Source organism: Diceros bicornis, chromosome X, assembly GCF_020826845.1.
Source record: "Diceros bicornis minor isolate mBicDic1 chromosome X, mDicBic1.mat.cur, whole genome shotgun sequence".
Classification (NCBI taxonomy): Eukaryota; Metazoa; Chordata; class Mammalia; order Perissodactyla; family Rhinocerotidae; genus Diceros; species Diceros bicornis.
In genome coordinates this window covers 121,646,888-121,666,270 of record NC_080781.1, presented here as the reverse complement: position 1 = coordinate 121,666,270, position 19,383 = coordinate 121,646,888, and the positions used below count along the sequence as shown (strand labels likewise).

The 19,383-nt window shown below is 42.8% G+C and overlaps 1 protein-coding gene across 2 annotated transcripts in view; it reads left to right on the top strand.

Annotated features, from left to right (window-relative positions):
• The window catches only part of GPC3 (glypican 3), a 413,594-nt gene extending 398,324 nt beyond the window's left edge, over window positions 1-15,270 (top strand). For both annotated transcript variants that reach the window (XM_058536778.1, XM_058536777.1), the window contains one exon: window positions 14,754-15,270. In XM_058536778.1, the coding sequence (XP_058392761.1) occupies window positions 14,754-14,923 (170 nt within the window). In that variant the 3' untranslated portion in view covers window positions 14,924-15,270. The remainder of the gene's footprint in view (window positions 1-14,753) is intronic.
• Window positions 15,271-19,383: the final 4,113 nt, after the last annotated feature.

Genomic DNA, 19,383 nt, shown 5'->3' with positions numbered 1-19,383 from the left:
ATCCCAGGGTTATTCTGGGAACATACCTTGTAGAAATACACTATGTCTCCAAAGGTGTGTGTCAGAGGATATTCACTGTAGCATTGTTTGTGCTTGGGAGAAATTAGAAACAAACTAAATGCCTATCAGTGGGGAAATGGCTAATTGTGTTATATTCATACTATGGGATTTCTTGCAATTATTAAAAGGAATGAGGCAGTTCCACATGTATTAACATGTAAAGATTTCCAACACGTTGTAGCATATGCATATGCGTAGAAAATACATTTACCAGTAATTACTCCTGGGGAGTTGTGGGAGGGAGAATGTGGAAGAGGGGCCTTTCTCTTTTTACTCTGTATACTCAGGTATTGTTTGAATCTTTAGCTTCAAGAATGCATTCATGTGTTGAGTAGTTAAAAAATTAACAAAATAAAAGGACTCTATCAACTGTGTGGAGGATGGTTTGCATGAGGACAAGACGGGGAGACTGTTGCAGTAGTCCAGGTGCGAGATGACGAGAACATAATCTAAGTAGAAGCAGTGGCAATGGAAAAGGAGAAGAATTCACAAATATTAAGGAAACAGAATTTACGGGATGTAATAATTAATTGACCTCGAGGATGAAAAAGGAGGAGGAATCTAGGGCGACTAGCAGATTCCTGGCTTGGGCAACTGGATGGCTAGTAGAGACATTCACTGACATGGGGTGGGGGTGGAGGTGGGAGGGGTAATGGTGGGAGGGGTGGGCAGGGAAACACAGGAGGGGGAGCAGTTAAGGCAATAGAAATGCTGCAGTGTTTGTGGCCTGTTGAGTCTGAGTTGCCTGAGGGACATCCAGGTATAAATGGCCAGGGAGCAGTTAGATCTCCAGAGAGATGTCTGAGCAAGAGGTGGATTTGGGAATCCTCGGTGATAGATAAAACCAGGAGCACAGATGAGAGCATTCAGGAAGACTCATAAAGTGAGTAGAGTGGAGGGCCAAGGAAGAAATGAGAGAACACCCATCTTTAAGAAAAACAGCCTGCAAAGTAGTCTGAGAATGATCAGGGAGGTAGAGGAGGGACCCAGGAGGAAGCGGTGCCGGAAAACAAGGGTAACACCAAGTTTCAAGACAGAGTGGCCAACAGTGTTGGATGCTGCAGAGAGCTCACAATGAGAAACTGAAGAGTCCATTGAGGGGTTAACTGTAAACTGGCATGAGGGATTTTATTGGGTATTGGGCTGATGAAAATGTTCTAAAATTGAATTATGATGATGGTTGCACACCTCACTAAGTTTATAAAAACCATTCAGTTGTACACTTGAAATTTTTTTAAAATGGGTGAATTTATGGTATGTAAATTATACCTCAATAAAGTTGTTTTAAATGAAAAAAAAAATAAAACAAGAATCCATGGGAATTTAGTTTGGGGCAAGCTATGATTCCAAGGGGGAGCTTTCCAGTCTGATCTCTTCTTCCTAATTGGTTGGGAAAAGCCCCATGAAATAAAATGGTAGGAAGCACACATTACTGATGTCACATCCTGATTCTTTCCACTCTCTTGTAATATCAAAAACTACTTTGTGGGTTTGATTTGCTTTTTACCAAGCAATGAATATTACCACCCTATTCTCTGTCTTCCTTTGGATAATTGCAGAATAGTTGCTGTATTTATTTTTATTATTATTTTTTTAGCATATATCTCCAGAGCAAGTTTAGGGTACCAGGCTATAAGGCCCCAGTTTTGATCTATTTTTGTTGTCATTGATTGCATTTTAATGTGTTTAAACATGGCTTCTTTATTGGTCCTGCAAGTTTTCACTCTGAAGTCTCATCATTTATTTTCTGATACCTCTGTTATACGTATAGCATGATGCCTTGTTCTTCGCAGTCATTTCACTTCTTAATTTGACTTGGCCAAAAACAAGATGTAATTGTCTTGGTTAACAGGCACGTTTGATGTATTCCATAGACAGGTCAAAACAATATGGAAAATTCCTGCCCCTTCTTAGTTATAAGGAACCGGGGCTGCCCTTGAGCCTACTTAATTAAAGTGTTCATTTCTTGCCAATTGCATCTTCTTTTTATTTTGGTTCAATATCTTCCTGCTGCTTTTTAATACTTTTTGATACTCCTCCTTAGCGATCTGGCTGCCACTCTTTGTAGTAGAATTTTTCTTTTTCCCTTTTACATCTTTGTAGCTGTGAGTTTGGGCCACTTGGCATCTTTTTACCTTTCCTGCCCTCCTTTGGGCTTGCCTACTTTGTTCTAATGCCCACAGGGCTATTTGTATCAGAATCATCCAGCTTTGTCTCCTCAGTTGCCTTCCCCTTGGGTCCTTCCAGTTTATGTCCTAATAATGTTCCCAAAATGAATTTTCTCCATCTGATGCCTCTTCTTTTCTTCCTCTGGATCCTGAGTGATACCACTATGTGGCTGCATTGAGCAAGATGTCTACCATCTGCAAATTACTGCTAATTGTTTCCTATTGGTAGGAAAAAAATTCAATGTAAACAATTTCTGAGTTGGTTGCTCCACCTTCCATATAGGCAGTGTCCTCTTATGACCGTTTCATACCATACATGCACATTTTGTATTGCCTGATAAATATTCACAGTATTTCTGAGACTTAGCCCCTACCTTAGTAAGCTGCACAGATTACGCAGTTCTTTCTCTCCACTGTAGGCAGGTCAGTAGTTACTCCCTTAAAATTATGTCTTAGTTGATAACTCCTTGGCAAACAGAAATCCCTCTTTTCTAAGCTAGTCATGGTCTCAAAAAGACACTGATCCCTTTCTTTGAGAGAGGATCCAAAGCAGTCTCTTTAGATTCCTCTCCAGACAGTGTCTGTGTCAAAGGGAGGAATGCAAAGGTCACTTGAACCCTGTCCCTTCACCCTTCATCCCTGCCATGAGACCTCTAAAGACCTGAATGAAATCCTAGAATCTCAGGGTTGGAAGGGTCATCAGAAGCTATTTACCTTCACCTCCTTGTTCTATGTTTAAATCCTTTCACCAACATCTGTACCAAATAGCTGTCCAAACTCTCATTGACCACTTCCAGAGATAGATCGCACTGCCTAGGGACAGCATATGCAATTTTCAGATTGCACGAATTATTAGAAAGTTCTTTATTTCTTTCAAATCCAAATCATTTTCCCCTTAGGAGAAAGACAAGGCCATGAAACAGCAACAACTAAAATGGCATGGCTATGGACCAAGAAGAATCTTAGATGGAGAAAGAGTAAAGGGAAATAACAAAGGGGGCATGAGCTGGTGTGGAGGATCAGGCAGTGCCAGAGAAAGGGGTCTGTGGAGCTAGAGGGGCAAATGAGGGAATCTGAGCTGAGAAGCAGAAATGACGCTGAGAAGTAAACAGTAAGGGAATGGAAACACTGGTGGAAGATTAAGGAAGGAGATACTAGAACCTCTTCAATACAAGTGAAACCAGGTTGGAGGTTTAAATCAAAGTGGGGAGGAACAGAAAAGCCTCTTTAAGATTCAAAATCCCTCAGAGGATTCAAACCTTGCCCTTTGCCTAAGGATATGGAAAAGAGCACTATGGAGACAGGAGAGAATGTTCAGTAGAGCAACAACTAGACAGAAGAGAAGAGAATAATTGGACACAGGAAATGAGTTTAAAGAGCAATGGAAAGAGAACAAGAAGTGAATAGAGAAATGGAAAAGGGGGGAAATGAAAACACAGAACTTTTAGGTTAAGGAATTGTATTTATTCCTGTGCCAGCACATAATTGTATTTTCCTGGCAGTCATCCCACAGACTTCTGCAAGGCGAAAGGGGTGCCGGCGTGTGTTACTGCAGGATTGAAGTCTTATTGCTTTGTACTGTTACAGCCAAGCAAGGGACTTCATTAACGAAGCTATATTTTGATGTCACAGAGACAGGCACTGAAATTTCAATCACCAGCAGCCCCTGCACTTGGGAATCAGTGGCGATGGAAAGGGCAGCATGTGGCCCAGGGGTGGGTAGACTGTGAGGGCAAAGGCAGGGGTCAAAGGTACGGGAACCCAATCATGAAGGTTCGAAGAGAGAAATAAATGGAACCTGCTCACCAGGAAACCTGCTTCCGTCCCAGCGTGGCACAGAATGCTGGCATGTGTCAGCTGCTTACATCACAAGGCGTCACATTGCAGGCAGCAAAAGGAAGTAAGAAAATAATCTTCGTAGATTCCATCCACACTGAGTTCTGTGAACTGATGCTGTGAGTACTGAGAACTGGCTATTGTCAGAGGGCTTTGGAATCTAGAGGTCAGGGTTTGAGCCCTGCCCGACCATTGGCCCTGCCTTTGTCTTGTCTTCATCATAGCTCAGCTGGACTCCTTCCCCTGGGGAATCATCAGTTAATGAGGATAGACTCCTTGGGCAGGGTGTCTGCTAAGGAGGTAGCTCTTCACCTGCACATTCTCAGTAGACTGAGGGTATGTGTTTGCTTGTGAAGCCACTGATGCATGCATCCATTCATTCAGTCAACAAGCATGTTTCTAAGTGTCTGTGCTAGCCAAGTACTGCATGGGAGCCACAGAGGAATAAGACTCATTTCTTACTTTGATGGGGCTGGTAGTCTAGTTGAGGAGAGGAACATAGAAATAACTCACTCTACTATAAGGCAGATTGAAATTAGTGCTATAATAGAAGTACAATTCAATTATTAGTCAGAGAGGGAAGTGATTAATTTTGGCTAGGGTGAGAAAGGAAGGCTTCCTAGAAGAGTTATCGTGTAAGTTTAGGCCTGAGAGAGAGAGAGAGAAAGGAAGAGAGAGACTATCCTAGGCTGAGGGAGCAGCATGAAGAAAGACATGGAAACTTCAAAGTACTTGCCATTTTCAGCAAATGATGAATGGGATGGTATGACTACAGTATATGGTACTTGGAGAAATATATGGGCAGTTGAAACTGGAAAGCAAGACAAGATGAGATGGAGAAGTTTGTGAATGCCATGCTAAGGAATTAGGACTTTATCCCACATACAGTAGGGAGCCATCAAAGGATTTTGAAGAGAGAAATGTGATCTAACATGTGATTTAGGAAAAGAGTGTTGTCTTATTCCTGCTGTCACAGAATAGAACATTCCTTCTTCCTGGACAGCAATGGGCCATTGGAGAGGAATGGGTATCTTATCTAGCTGCGGCATTGAGGATTGTGGGGGCAGTGGGAAGGGAGAGAGACGCTGAAGGAAAGAGGAGAAACGGTCAGCATCAAAAGACAGAGGGATGGTGCCTGTGTGAATGTGAGAATGAGGACTTACTGACAGTCCAGATCTGAAGATGGGAAGGTAGGAGGATGGAGCCAGGATGACAATATGTTCTTCCAAGTAAATTCAGGGGAAAATAGTCTCAGTTCTCCAAATCCCATTAATGATGAGGGAAACATTTCATAGTTGGAGGGTTTTTAGGAAACATAGATGGAACAACCTAGGGAGGCTTTTCATCTTTCATTTATGAGGACACCTGCCTGCTGTTGATTTCTGGTCTGCAATGTTCTCACACTCAGGCTGACTGTTTTCAGAGACTTGAACCATTTTGACCCCTTGGCTACTGTACTAGTAATTTTCCTTGCTGTTGGGCATTGCCAGGACATTGCAAGCATTTTACTTCTCAGGTACATTTTTTGTAAGATCCACCATGGCTGATTAAAAATGGAAGATTACCAGACTTTGAGTTTTCCCATCCAAGTATATCTAAAACCCTACGCCAAATGTTATCAAAGAGCTTTTCATTGAGCGTCTTGGAGCCTGGGCTCTGGGGGACCATAAGACCATTCCCTCTCTCTTATGACCCCTCACCAGCAATTAGATTTGGCTACAATAAGGGACATTTTGTGTTTTCTTTCTATATCCTCAAAGCCCAATGATGCATACCTCTGTAGCTGCATCATGCCTGAAATTTATATTATAAACAGAGCTCTGTGAATCTAAACCATTAAATTTTTTTAACTAATAAGGACAGAGTGTATTCTTTGATTTTTTTTAAATGTGGTTTCAGCTTAGCATCGTTTTTTTTTTGTTTTTTTTGTTTTTTTTTTTTTGTGAGGAGGACCAGCCCTGAGCTAACATCCAATGCCAATCCTCCTCTTTTTTGCTGAGGAAGACTGGCCCTGGGCTAACATCCATGCCCATCTTCCTCTACTTTATATGGGACGCCGCCACAGCATGGCTTAACAAGCGGTGTGTCGGTGCGCACCCGGGATCCGAACCGGCGAACCCCGGGCCACCGCAGCGGAACGTGCGCACCCAACCACTTGCGCCACTGGGCCGGCCCCATGCTTAGCATCGTTTGCGTGAGTCACAAAAGTACATGTAAGTTTCCTGAGGTTGTATAAAAATTTCTCTTAAGATAGCCTTAAAATCCTTGAAAAAAATTGCTCTCTTCCTCCATTCTCAATTGAGGAGCCATATCTGCAATTCTAGGGTAGTGATTAAATAGCCATTCATTTTCATTCTTTCGGACAGCTCGACTTTCAAAATGCTGAAGGAGTACCATTTGGGTGTGGATGCTTTGCTTATCAGATACGTTCACACACTCACCCCTCTACAAAGTAAAGCAGCAGAGTAGCAATGTACTCCCCTTAGGAACTGGGATGTGCCCCAGATGCCATTATCTTTTGGTTTCTATAGTTTTATTTCAATCATGGTAAAATACATATAACATAAAATTTGCCATTTTAACCATTTTTAAGTGTACAGTTCAGTGGCATTAATTACATTCACAATGTTATGTAGCCATTACCACTATTTCTAGAAGTTTTTCAGCACCCCAAACAGAAACTCTGTAACCATTAGGCAATAACTCTCCATCCCCCTGCCCCCAGCTCCTGCTAATCACTAATCTGCTTTCTATCTCTATAGATTTGTCTATTTATATTTTATATAAATGGAATCATATACTATGTGGTATTTTGTGACTGGCTTCTTTCACTTAGCATCATGTTTTCAAGGTTCATCCATGTGGTAGTATGCATCAGTACTTCATTCCTTTTTATGGCTGAATAATATTCCATTGTATGACTATACCACATTTTGTTTATCCATCCATCCATTGATGGACGCTTAGGTTCTTCCACCTGTTGGCTATTGTGAATAATCTGCTATAAACATTGGTATACAACTATCTGAGTGTCTAGTACAGGTTGTTAGTGCAGCAAAGATAACAAGAATATAGCATTTCCAAAGGCTGTCTTGAATTGGAACTCTGGAGGCACCTTCTAACAAAGCTTGGTTGTACAGACTGGTTAGGTATTGTGACACTGATAGCACTGCCCCAATACATCAGGCACAGTCAGTGCGACAGTGCTTCATTTCACTCCCTCTCAAACTTCTCTAAAGACTAATCAGTATTCAGTGAATCCACGTCAGTACCCACTCTCTCCTCAACTCAGTACTAACTGGTTTTTGACCCAACTACCCGACTGACACTTCCCTCGAAAATCTCCCGTAACCTTCCTGTTCACACATGCATTAGCGTCTCCTCAGTCCTTACTTTTCTTGACCTCTCTATAACATTCCACACCATGCTAACCCTCCCCTCTTTAAAATGTTCTCTTCCCTTGTCTTCTCTAAGCCTATTGTCTTCATCTTCTCCCTGGCCCTAGCTGAACAGCGTCTCTGTCACCAGCTTCTCCTATTCCAGTGACTCTCAGGCCCATTACTTCCCGTAGGAAGTAGTTGCTCCAGTGGGAAGTAAAGGTTTTGATGAGCTGTGATTCCTGTGCAGCTGTTAGGCAGCCTTTGGTGAGAAGGATCTGTAGCATGAGAGTAATAGTCGTGACCCTCGTGTGGTAGGTGGTGATAATTCTGGGGCTGGCAGAGGGGGACCAGCACCCACACCACCCCTTTATACTGTCAGGGTTTCCAGGATGGAGTTGTTCTGTTTCTGGGAATACGACTTGACTCATGATGTACCTAAATCAGTATAGTAGTAGCCCACATTATAATAAGATTCTACAGTGAAATGATTTATTTTCTAAAGGGACTAAGTGATATTTTCATTTGTTCCTTTCTTAATAGCTGAATGTAATAGTAGCATAGTTAGTAGTTGAAACCCCTGGAAACCATTTTGTATTAGAAAACTAAGCAGTCCAATCCCAGTTAAGGGCCTTTACTGTGGTGTTCCCCTCTTGACAAGGAAGTTGCCATAGAAAAGGCTACCTTAACTCAATTATCAGGAATTTGTGAGTTAGTGTCCAGCTTGGTAGTTTACAAAGCCCAGGTGACACGAATGTCCTAACAGTGCTTTTAAGATCTTTCCACCTGAGTACCCCATACATCAGTGAAGAGCGAGAGAGAACACGTGCTCCTGAGGATCTAGGATATAACCTGAAGGTCCTAGTAAATACGAAATATTTTATCAAGTCTTAAATGAGTTTGCAAATAGTGCATTTCTACTCCATTATTCAGCCTTGCATGATTTAGTATAAAATAGTGCGCCTTTCCCCCTAAATCCCTAGGAAGAAGCATGCCATGGCTTCATGTACCCACAGCCCCCTGCAGTGTGACCTGAAGATACCCATACCCTAGGTTGAGAGACAGAGGCCTATAATAGGGGAGGCCATGCCTATACTAGTGGGAAAACCCATTGTATTCTTTCAACATCCCGTCATTGGGATTTCAACATCGGTTATGAGGATGTTTGCAGGCTGGAATTAGCTGTAGGAAATGAAGTGGGCATCTCATTGCCCAGCCCTCTTCCAGGAGAAGCCATAGGATTATTCCCAGATTTTACGGTCATTTAGTAGGCAAAATTGGCAGCTCACTTGTTTGTCCAGAAGGCACATTGTTGAAATGGGCTCATTCTAAAAGGAGTCCCATTAGACCTATTAAAAACCAGAGGCCTCAAGTGTGCCAGTTCCCCCCTTCTGATCTATGAAGAAGAAAATGTAGACTTCCAGAGACCCAAAGGTCATTAGCAAAGTCATTTTCTTCTGCTTTCAAGTCCAAGTAGTCATTTCACACCTGAAAGTTCACAAAGGAAGGAGGGGTTGATGTGGCAGGAAGGAGGGTTGTATTCAGGGGAGGATAAGGAAACCAAGATCTGTTTGGGATTACGAAGCAAATGGCAGAGCACAAGGGCTTCTGTGGGAATGGGCAGGAGAGTGAGCAGTAGTGCAATGAACGTGACTTCTCCAGAGATTTCCCCAATTTCAGCCTCTGGGGTCTGCCAAGCAATGTATTGAAGGTTTCACATATCCATATCTTGGGGGCCAACTGTACACAGCAAATGCAAAACACAGGGATAGCGGTATTGCCCTGTTGCTATATTAGGGCCGGATTGAAGCCATCTGCTGGTGCAAGCTTGGCAAGAAAGAAACCCCCATGCTCCGCACGACAGTAGCATTCTCTCCCCTGGTATTTTGATGGCAGCTCTTTCAGGCTGCCCTGTGAAGTTTGCTGGTGTGGGTAAGGCCCCTATAGAAATGCATTGCCCTCCTTGATGCCCATGCCATCAGAAGGCAAACATTTGATTCTTATTATGTGCTCAAGACCCCAGTGGCTTTGTAAGGGCCCAAAGGTTTGTCTCAATGGCTGACAGATCTTCCTTGGCTGCCTTTGTATGCCCGCTTGATGCACCCCAAATCCAGCAACTTCTCCCCCAAAGCTTTGTGAGTACTGGCTTCAGTGGAAGTTATTATGCCAGGGTTTAAAGAAAACAAAAACAATCCAGCATGGATTTATTTATTGCCAGGGTCTCTTATCCAAGATTAGAACAGCTCAAGAAGAAAGAGGAGTCAGCATTTGGTAGCTGATGAAGATCGCCAGACACACACATCCCAAGAGAAGCAACTGATTGAGCCCACCTTGACTGCTATAGGTAGAGGAATGATTGCAGGCTGCAGCAGACTATGTTCCTTACTGGGCCCCAAGGGGCTTGGAATCAGTGAGAAATAAAACTACAGGGAAACTTAGAGTACATCCAGTCCACCACCCTGATTTATCAGTTGGGGTGACTGAGGCCCTGAGGAGAGGGAAATGACTTGCCAAAGGTGAAATAGTAAGTCAGTGGCTGAGCCACGCCTGGAACCCAGGCTCCAGACTCCCAGGATGGTACAGCCTCCTTAGGAACTTGACTAGGAGACTCTGAATAATGAAGGGTGCAGGGCTCCCCACTGAGTGCTTTCCTCAAGGAAGAAAAGCTTTCCAACACAACATGCAGACCTTAATGACTGACAGTTATTTTAAAGGGACTATCTCATCTGCAACACAAAGGACATGAGGGCAAAATGAGAGTCAGGGCTGAGGAATTAGTACAGATTGTTGGGTCTAGCCTCCGGGCACAGGTAAACTGATTGCAAATAGAAACAGATTTGTGGATTTAGCATGAAAATCTCCTTCCTGGCCCAAAAGGTTCTCGCTGACAATCAACTGCCAGATAGAAACAATTTATGTGCATTTTACAATATGTGCCTAATTACAAAGATATGTTCTGGAAAATCACGAATAAACGTAAAAATATGAATGATTTAAAAGAGAATGGTTTGTGGTGATTTCCAGAATACATCTGATTTGTAGCAAAATGAGACGGTTTTGGTTTTGTGTAGATTTAGCTTCTTTGTAGGTTTTTTAAAAAATTTCTGTTTGCTACTGGCTGATCCCCAGATACTGTTCCCACAGGCGTCTTGTTTTCTCCAAGACGAGATGCCTGACAAGTCTCTCCCACTTGGGGCTGTCCTCCAAACTGTTAACAATGATCTTTCTAAAAAACACAAATCAGTGGCGTAGCAGTTAAGTTCGCGTGTTCCTCCGCTTTGTTGGCCCAGGGTTCACCAGTTGGGATCCTGGGCGTGGACCTACTCACCGCTCATCAAGCCATGGTGAGGCGGCGTCCCACATAGAAGAGCTACAACTCTACAACTATGACACACAACTATGTACTGGGGCTTTGGGGAGAAAAAAGAAAAAGAGGAAGATTGGCAACAGATGTTAACACAGGGCCAATCTAAAAAAAAAACCCACAAATCAGATTGTGTGGTTTCCTTACTTAAAAACTTTAATGGCTCTCTTTGCCCACAGAATAAAGTCTTAGCATTCCTAATCTGCCATGATTTGGCCCTTACTTGTCCTTCCTGCCTTACATTCTATCACCCACCACGCAGCACACACACACACTCACCACAACAATGTACACTCTACGTTCCCTCCCACCCTAGAGGCTGCTTGCTCCTGCTGACTATGCCCTACCCACATTCTCTGATATTGGTGATTTTGCTCAAGCTGAACCCTTTGCCTGAAATGAATACCCATTTCATTCAGCCCTGCCGTAGTTCTACCCAGTCTTCATGGTGTAGATTATATCCCAATTGTTCCAAGAAGTCTTCCCAAATCCTTCCGTTTGGAATTTTTCTCTCTCCCTTCTATCCTCATGGTATTTTGCTTGTATCTTTATCTGAGTCTTTTCTACTTTCTGCCAAATATCTAGTTGGTTTGTCTATAGGTCTGTTTTCCTTGCTAGAGTGTGGGAGTCCCAAAGGCAGACACTCAGTCTTTCTCAAATCTTCTAGCTCAATGCTTGGGACATAATAAGCTACTGTAAAGTGTATTGAATTAAATTGGATTATATTTCCCCTGTCCAGGAGTGTCCATATTTATCTTTGACCAAAACCCTATTTCCTCTATCTCCCATAATCCTTTCTTGTCCTGCTAAACTGTCCCCTTCATTTCTAATGTCCATGATGGTGGCCCAGGCCCAGACTGTGTCTTTGCTGGGATTCCCATCAATGTAAGCCCCAGGAGCCTGGCAATGGGGTTGGGTGATAAAGATTTGCTGTTGCTGAATGGGGAGACTCAGGAAACCTGTAGCCACAGCTTAGGAAGCACAGAAAGCTATTATTGTGAATATTCCTTGAGGCCCTTTGGAGGTAGAAGACTTGGCCCAGCTTTGTGCCAGGGGCGTCTAATGGCCCCGGCCATCATTGCTGATTTCTTCAGCGAAATAGAACTGATGTAATTCCCATTCTGAGTCCCCAAACCCAGAGCTCTTTTTAGCATTTCACAAAGCTTAACAAGGCTACTTAATCAAGTATGCGATCAGTTTTATGTGGAAACACTGACTTTTCTCATGCTTTTTGGAAGTTCTCTTTGGCAGTATATATTTCATTAATTGAGGTTTCTTCAAGAAGGAATGCATTACTACTGAATCACTACAGTCTATTTTGTATACAAAATTTTTCGAGAGATGGTATAGTTTCATTTGAGGTTCAGAGTCAGACCTGCATTCAAATAGCACCTCTGCCGCTTACCAGCTGTGTCAATATGGGCAAAAAATGTAACCTGAGCTTGAGCTTTCTCATCAGTAAAATGGGAATTATAATACCTACCTCATAACATTGTTGAGATGGTTAAATTAAATGAGATAATGTATAGAAATAGCTTTGCACAGTGCCTGGCACGCAATGAGGACTCAATAACTGGTAGTCGTTTTTATAATTTTGAAACATAGGGTCCGAGAGATAGAAATAATGAAAGAAGTCTTTGGTGGCAAAACAAGATTAGAAACTACTAGATTTAACATAAGTGCTGGGTTGACCACAACAGCTATAGTAGGCGAAACTGTTTAGCATTCACGGATTATTTGAAGAGCAGGATAGTGTAGGAGCTGAGTGGTAACATTAATAGACGTTGTTTCATCTTGATGTTGGGCAAGAGGAATATCCGGAAAAGGAATCCGAAAGCGATGCTGAGCGCGCTCTCATTCGGGTCAACCCTAAAAATACCTGTCTCCATTGAAGTTGAGCAGTTGCCATGCGACTCAAGGCTGGGCTTTCAACAGATAGAGCCATATGTGTTCTCAACTTGGGTGAAACCCGATCGTGACCTAAGCCTATGCTATCCTCGCCGACTGACAACTGACCTCGGCCTTCTCTGTGCACTCTGCGTAGTTCACCTTTCAGAAAAAGAAGTCTACATTGTTCTTGGTTCTTCTCCTCTTTTTATTTTCTTTATATGTATTTATTTTGCAGGGAGACAGAATCTAGATTGTAGTCTGCTGAGTCACTTTTCCCTGGGTAAGAGGGTTCCCTGGAAAATTCAATTTAAATTATTATCGGCACTCGAAGAAAAATGTTCTCAGCTTTAGAGGAGCAAAATGTAGTCAGATTCATACATATTCAAAGGGAAGACATCATTTCTTTGTACAGCAATGAAAAATAATTACAGTTAATAACAAAATAGAAAAATTATTTGTATTGAATAGGATAGACCAAGGATTCAATGAATACTCAATGAATATATTCAAATGAATAGGAAAAATATCAATACCCGTTAGATAAAAAGGCAAGGGATATGAACTGTTATGCATGGAGAAATATAATTAGTAAACTAAAACATAGAAAAAGTTGATCTAGTATGTACTAGTAATTAAATACATGCAAATTAAAGAAACTTTGAGCTATCATCTTCTACTGACTACAGTATCCTTTTTTGATTGAGGCACAGTAAATGTGGTCCTCACGTCTTTGCCGATGGCATTATAAACTGCAATAGCCCTTTGGGAAAGTAGTGTTGCAGTCTGTGTAATCAGAGCCCCTGGCTTTGATCGCCCTGACCTTGCTGCCTGCTCTAACCAGTGCCAGCCTCAGAGCAGCCCCGGGCCTGGGCCCTGCTCTGCGCGCATCCTGGACCAGCTGAGTCCTCACACTTTCTTCCTGTGACTTACTGAGTGTTTCATCCCCTGTAAGAGGAGCTCTTCCTTCCTCTTCCTTCCTTCCCCCTGTAGAATCTCAGTCATTTCCTCTGTGCCTGTTGCTATGCATCTCAGTGTCCTCAAGGGATCTTTCCGGCTCCGTTGGCCACAGGACAGTTGGCTGGTGAGGTCGCTCACATCACATCACCCTCACAAGCTATTGAAATAGAAACATTTGCGACTGAGTCTAAAAAAGCAAAGGGAGTAGATTTGAGCTCTAAATCGGGAAAAGCAGATCTGAAAGAAACAGCCCTAGGCCAGGGCCAGCCATCGTGAATTTCCTGACAAACCACTATCGACTTAGATTTGCCTTCTGGGAGACTTTTGCATTAGCCCAACCCCAACATCCCGATTTCTTTTCAGAATCATAAACATATCTCATAAATGGTAGGCAGTCAAAGAAGGAAGACCCTTATCCATTAGCTTCTCCTTAGTCTTAATTTGCTTGGTATCAGTTTAAATCCTATGTGTTAGATCAATATTGCTTTTCTGTATGTTTTTTTTTGGGGGGGGGGGTGCAAAGACCATATAGAAAAAAGAAAAACTATTTGTAAAAATAAAACAACTTTCAGTGGCAAACTGCCCTGTCCTCAACTCTAATTAAAGCAAGTTTCCCAGGAGAAAATCTCTCTGGGGTATAGGGCCTAGGAAAGGTACAGTGGGAGTCCACAGCACCCCCCCTCCACTAACACACATGCACACAAGGACATACATGTAGTCACCCACACAGCACCTTACATTTTGATACCAGTGACATCTGGTGAAAATGACTTTCAAGCACAGCCTTGCCAGGTAGATGTTGCAGAGGGCCAACGTGCACCCTGGGGTCTGGGTGGGATCAAAGGGGAGAGGGGAGCAGCCAGCTTGCTCCCCATTGTTGTGATCTCTGGAAGGAGCACCTCTAGCCATCTCCTTCCTCTGGTGGGCCCCCCATGCAGGCACCCCTGTCTCCTTCCCAACTTCTAGCAGCCTTCCTTTCAACGAAAGGAAGAAATCAAAGCTGGGGCCTCCCAGCAGTCCAGACAAGTTCGTGAGCCATGAATAGTGTACACCTGATGCTGTTATCATCCTGTATTTAAAATTCTTATTTTCTTTTGGCAGAACTGGCTTATGATCTGGATGTGGATGATGCTCCTGGAAGCAAGCAACATGTGAATCAGAAGGACAATGAGATAGCTGCCTCTCACAACCTTGGGAATGGCCATTCCCCCCTGAAGGTTCTAACCAGCTTGGCAATCTATGTGGTGTGCTTTTTCTTCCTGGTGCACTGACTTCCTAGTGCACAGCTCACGGGCTGCCCTTCAGCACCCTGTGGTCTTCCTCTGTAAAGGGAACCACCTTCTTATTTTTTTCTATTTTTTTATCTTATATACCTCCTCCAGCCATTAAGTAGAAGACTAACCATGTGTTATGTTTTCGAAAATCAAATGGTATTTTTATGAGGAGGGTAAATTTTAGTGGTAGTATAGATTGTCCTTTTGCAAAGAAAAAAAATCAAGTTGTGTCAAATTATTTTCCTATGTTTGGCTTCTAGAACATGGTTACCATGTCTTTCTCTCTCTTTCTTTCCCTTTGCATGGATTTCTTTGGAAAAAAATAAATGCTCAAATAAAAATGCTTTGGGTGTTTTTTCGTAAGCCCTCGTGTATGGTGACCATGTGATGCTTTTCCTCCATCTGTTAAGAGTAAGAAAATCCCATCAAGTGCCATTTGGGTCCATTAAACTTTTGTATGGGTATCAATCCTGGCCCCAAGCCGCAGTCAAAGCCACTTCCTCGAAAACCCACACCCAATCCATAACCTCCATTTAGAAACCTTGGGTTAGAGTGTCTTGCCTATGACACTAAAGGTATCTCAGAAAGTTCCCCCATCTCTCTTTACAAATTTCACTTTGTTGAAAATGCTTTGCCCAAATAGAAATTCTTTGTGTGGGTCATGTACAGTTGCATGATTAATATTCTTCCTTTTCCCAACCCAGAGAAGTGGGCCTGAACAGTGCAAAGAAATAATTCCCCAAGCTCCTTTGCTGTTGTCTCAGGCCTGCTCTCTGTCTCCCTTCTCCAGGGGCTGCCAACATGGCAGGGCCAGCAGATGCCCTGGGTCAGGTTGCAAAGGTTGTCATCAGGAAACCCATGATTTATAGGAAGCAAGGCTCACTCTTGGCCTCAGGTGGGCTTCTTCAACATTTGTTTATTTAACAACTAGGTTTTACATACCTCTTGGGTGTTTTCTACTGTCTCCAGCAGTAGACAGTAGAAAACAAAATGGATTCGATCCCTGCTCTCACGGAGCTGAAGTTCTGGCACAAATGCTAATCCCAACACCAGCTTTTTGTCAATTGTAGGCCAGTATTACTAAGTCTGCTTTTTACACATACAACATCACAAATATTAATGGTGCTGATGCTGATATTTGGACATTCTGCTGCCAAAGAACTTGAGGAATAACCACCTGGCCATTGTTTATGATGCCTAGCATAGTGCCTGTTTGGCAAGTCAGGTCAACAGAAACACTGTTGATTCTTTCTAATGAGATGGAACTCAACTCCCACCTGAGGGCAAGGATAGGAGAAGCTGAATAAGTATGAGAAAGAGAAGGTGAGCCACAGGGAAGGAGTGTGAACAAAGGTCAAGGAAGGGACTAGGAAGTCCCCTTTGATTCTAGGAGGTGGTCCCAGCCAGGATCTCTGATTTCCCTCCGATGGCAAGAGGTCACCGTGCAGGAAGCAGGCAGTGTAATTTCTCACCACTTATCGTTCTCCACTCCTGCTGTCACCAACACACTTCTGTCAGGGTCTCCTGCAGAGCACAGGTTTCCAATATCCATTTTCATCCTTTGCAGAAATTTTCATAAACACAAATTGGAAATGTTTGATTTAGCGTTTCCTTCGGTTGGTTTTATTGAAGTTAAGACTACAGTCGGCTGTATTTGTTAATATGATTTCAGTGATTCGTAGTAGTTGGTAAGACTTGAAAGAGAATTACCTTTGTTTTTCAAATCATCATTATTTCTGTATTTGAATGGGATTTATAAGAATCTTTGGGTTTTGATTCCCGAGACCTAACTACTGGAAAGGTTTGCTCCTTGGACTCAGTGTGCTAATCTAACAACACTGGACTAGAAGAAGGATCTAAATTTAAAGCCCAGATATCGCTAATACCTGTCCTCGCCATTCTTCAGGAAGGTTTTTATTTAATGTGGCAACAATAATTTGTGGCTCTGAGACCAGGTTTTAGGCCTGCAAGCAGGAGAAGGCTGTTGTAAAATCCATTTCTCCTCTCTGGGAGGCGAAGGGGACTGTCTGTTTTTACACATTCTTCTCGTTCACTTCCCCTCACCAGACCCCAGTTTCCTTCTTGTAAAGTGGAGAATCAGGACAAGATGTCTAGCCTCTTTGTTGCTCTGATTTTGTGGCACCATTGGTCCTAAGTGCTGGTCCCTCTGCCCAGTGCTAGTGTCCTGAATGTGCTGTTCTCATATGCCTCTCAGGACTTTTCCAGCCTAAGGTCATAGTTGGCATACTTCAGTTCCCAAAACATGACTCAAGCCAGCCAGGATTTCTGCTTTCTTGGTACACTGTCTGCCAACTATAGTCCATCCAGCCTGAGTGATGAGGGGCAGAAGACAACGCCTTTGTAATATCTGTGGCCTGCTGGCTTCAGCTAAATGGTTGGGATTAAAATGGATAACCATACACATTTACAAAACACAGAAAATCTTTTTGATGTTTAGTCAATAGCCTGTCTCTTTTGGCTTTTTATCCATGCCTTTTCCTATCTCTCTATATTTTTTATTCCTCTAGTTTAGAATTCAGTTTCACAGCTGATTAGTGGCTTTTTATCTTTGAAGTGTTTATTCTACCCTTTGATTTAAATTTCCTATGCATGAATAATTTTAAGATGCCTATTTTGTCCTTAGACTAGGCCTGGAAGCTGGGCAGTTGCTCCATTTTCTTGGAAGTTTCCAGGCCGCTTTCTCTTTGGATGCACATGTGAACTTCCACCAGCTCAACTCTGGTACTTGAACAAGGTTAAACCATAGAATGACATACTGAATCACGAGGCTGAAAAGGACCCAGTAGCTCATCTCACCATCTTTGATTACCACCTAAGGCAGAATTCTCACTAGGTCATGAATCAGCCTATTTGGTAGCTGGACACCTCCAATTTTTAGCAAATTAATTTTTTTCAAAAGAAATATATCCAAGTAATAAAAATTCTAACAATACATCATTATAGGGCCGGCCCCGTGGCTTAGCGGTTAAGTGCGCGCGCTCCGCTGCTGGCGGCCTGGGTTCGATCCTGGGCGCCGCACCGACGCACCGCTTCTCCGGCCACGCTGAGGCCACGTCCCACATACAGCAACTAGAAGGATGTGCAGCTATGACCTACAACTATCTACTGGGGCTTTGGGGGGAAAAATAAATAAATAAATAAAATTATAAAAAAAAAAAAAAGAAAGCTAAACATCAAAAAAAAAAATACATCATTATATAAAGTTTAAAAAGTGGCATTTAGGGGCCTGTGGCCTAGTGGTTAAAGTTCCATGCACCCCCCCTGCTTCAGTGGCCCGGGTTCACTGGTTTGGATCCCAGGCACGGCCCTACTCCACTCAGCCATGCTGTGGAGGCACCCCACATACAAAAAAATAGGAGAGGATTGGTACAGATGTTAGCTCAGGGCTAATCTTCCTCACCAAAAATCAAAACAAAAAAAGTGGCATTCACCCCATAATTCCATACCCCATAGATATTTTCTATTATATGTTTGATTTATATTCTTCTAGTTTTTTTTCTCTCTCTGTATATGTATATTCACAAGCATGAGATTATACCTAACATACAGTTGTATAATATGAATCAATCTTTATTAGGCTGAGCCTGAATCTGCCTTCCTATCATTTTCACCCATTGGTCCTGGCTCTTCCATAAAGAACAACATAAGATTAAGATGATACCACTTTTGACACAGCTGTCCTTCAATAATAATTTTCAGTCATTGATTCTTGCCTCTTCTGGGTTTGTTTGTTTGTTTGTTTTCTGAACAGCTCCTTCAGCCCCACTCCATGCTCCAGTGGGTCAGTGGTCCTCTTATGCTGTCGTGCCCATAGCTGAGCCCACGGTGCAGCTGGCGCCCGAGCAGAATGGAGCACGGGTTGTTATGCTGCCATAGAGGCCCAAGACTTCCACCAGAGCAGTCCTAGAATGTAGCCACTAGCTTAGCAGCCAGTCACGCTCTTCATGAATGATGAGCCTGTGGCCAGCTGAAACCCGGAGATGTCTTTGCAAGAACGGCTGCCAAGACAGGTCTCTTCCATCCCATACTTGTGTAATTGATTTTTTAAAACTAAATTCCAAGGGCTTATGATTTTACTTGTCTGTATATTGGGCCAGACACTACACCGTGTGTGTGTGTGTGTGTGTGTGTGTCTGTGTGTGTCTGTGTGTCTGTGTGTGTGTGTCTGTGTGTGTGTCTGTGTGTGTGTGACACAGAGAGAGAGAGTGTGTGTGTACTGGGGTGGAGAAATTTTTTTCCTGCCAAGGCCACAACATTTTTGGAAGTCTTCTTTTAGAACTGCTGTTAAGCCAGTTTATGAACCATATAAGAAAATCAGCCTCATTTCTTTACGGTCACACCTTGTTTGGAACCAAAAATAATGTTCTTCAGCTTGATCATCCACCTCATTCACTAGATTTGCTTCCAAGTAGCTTTTAGCTGCTTCCAAAAATCAA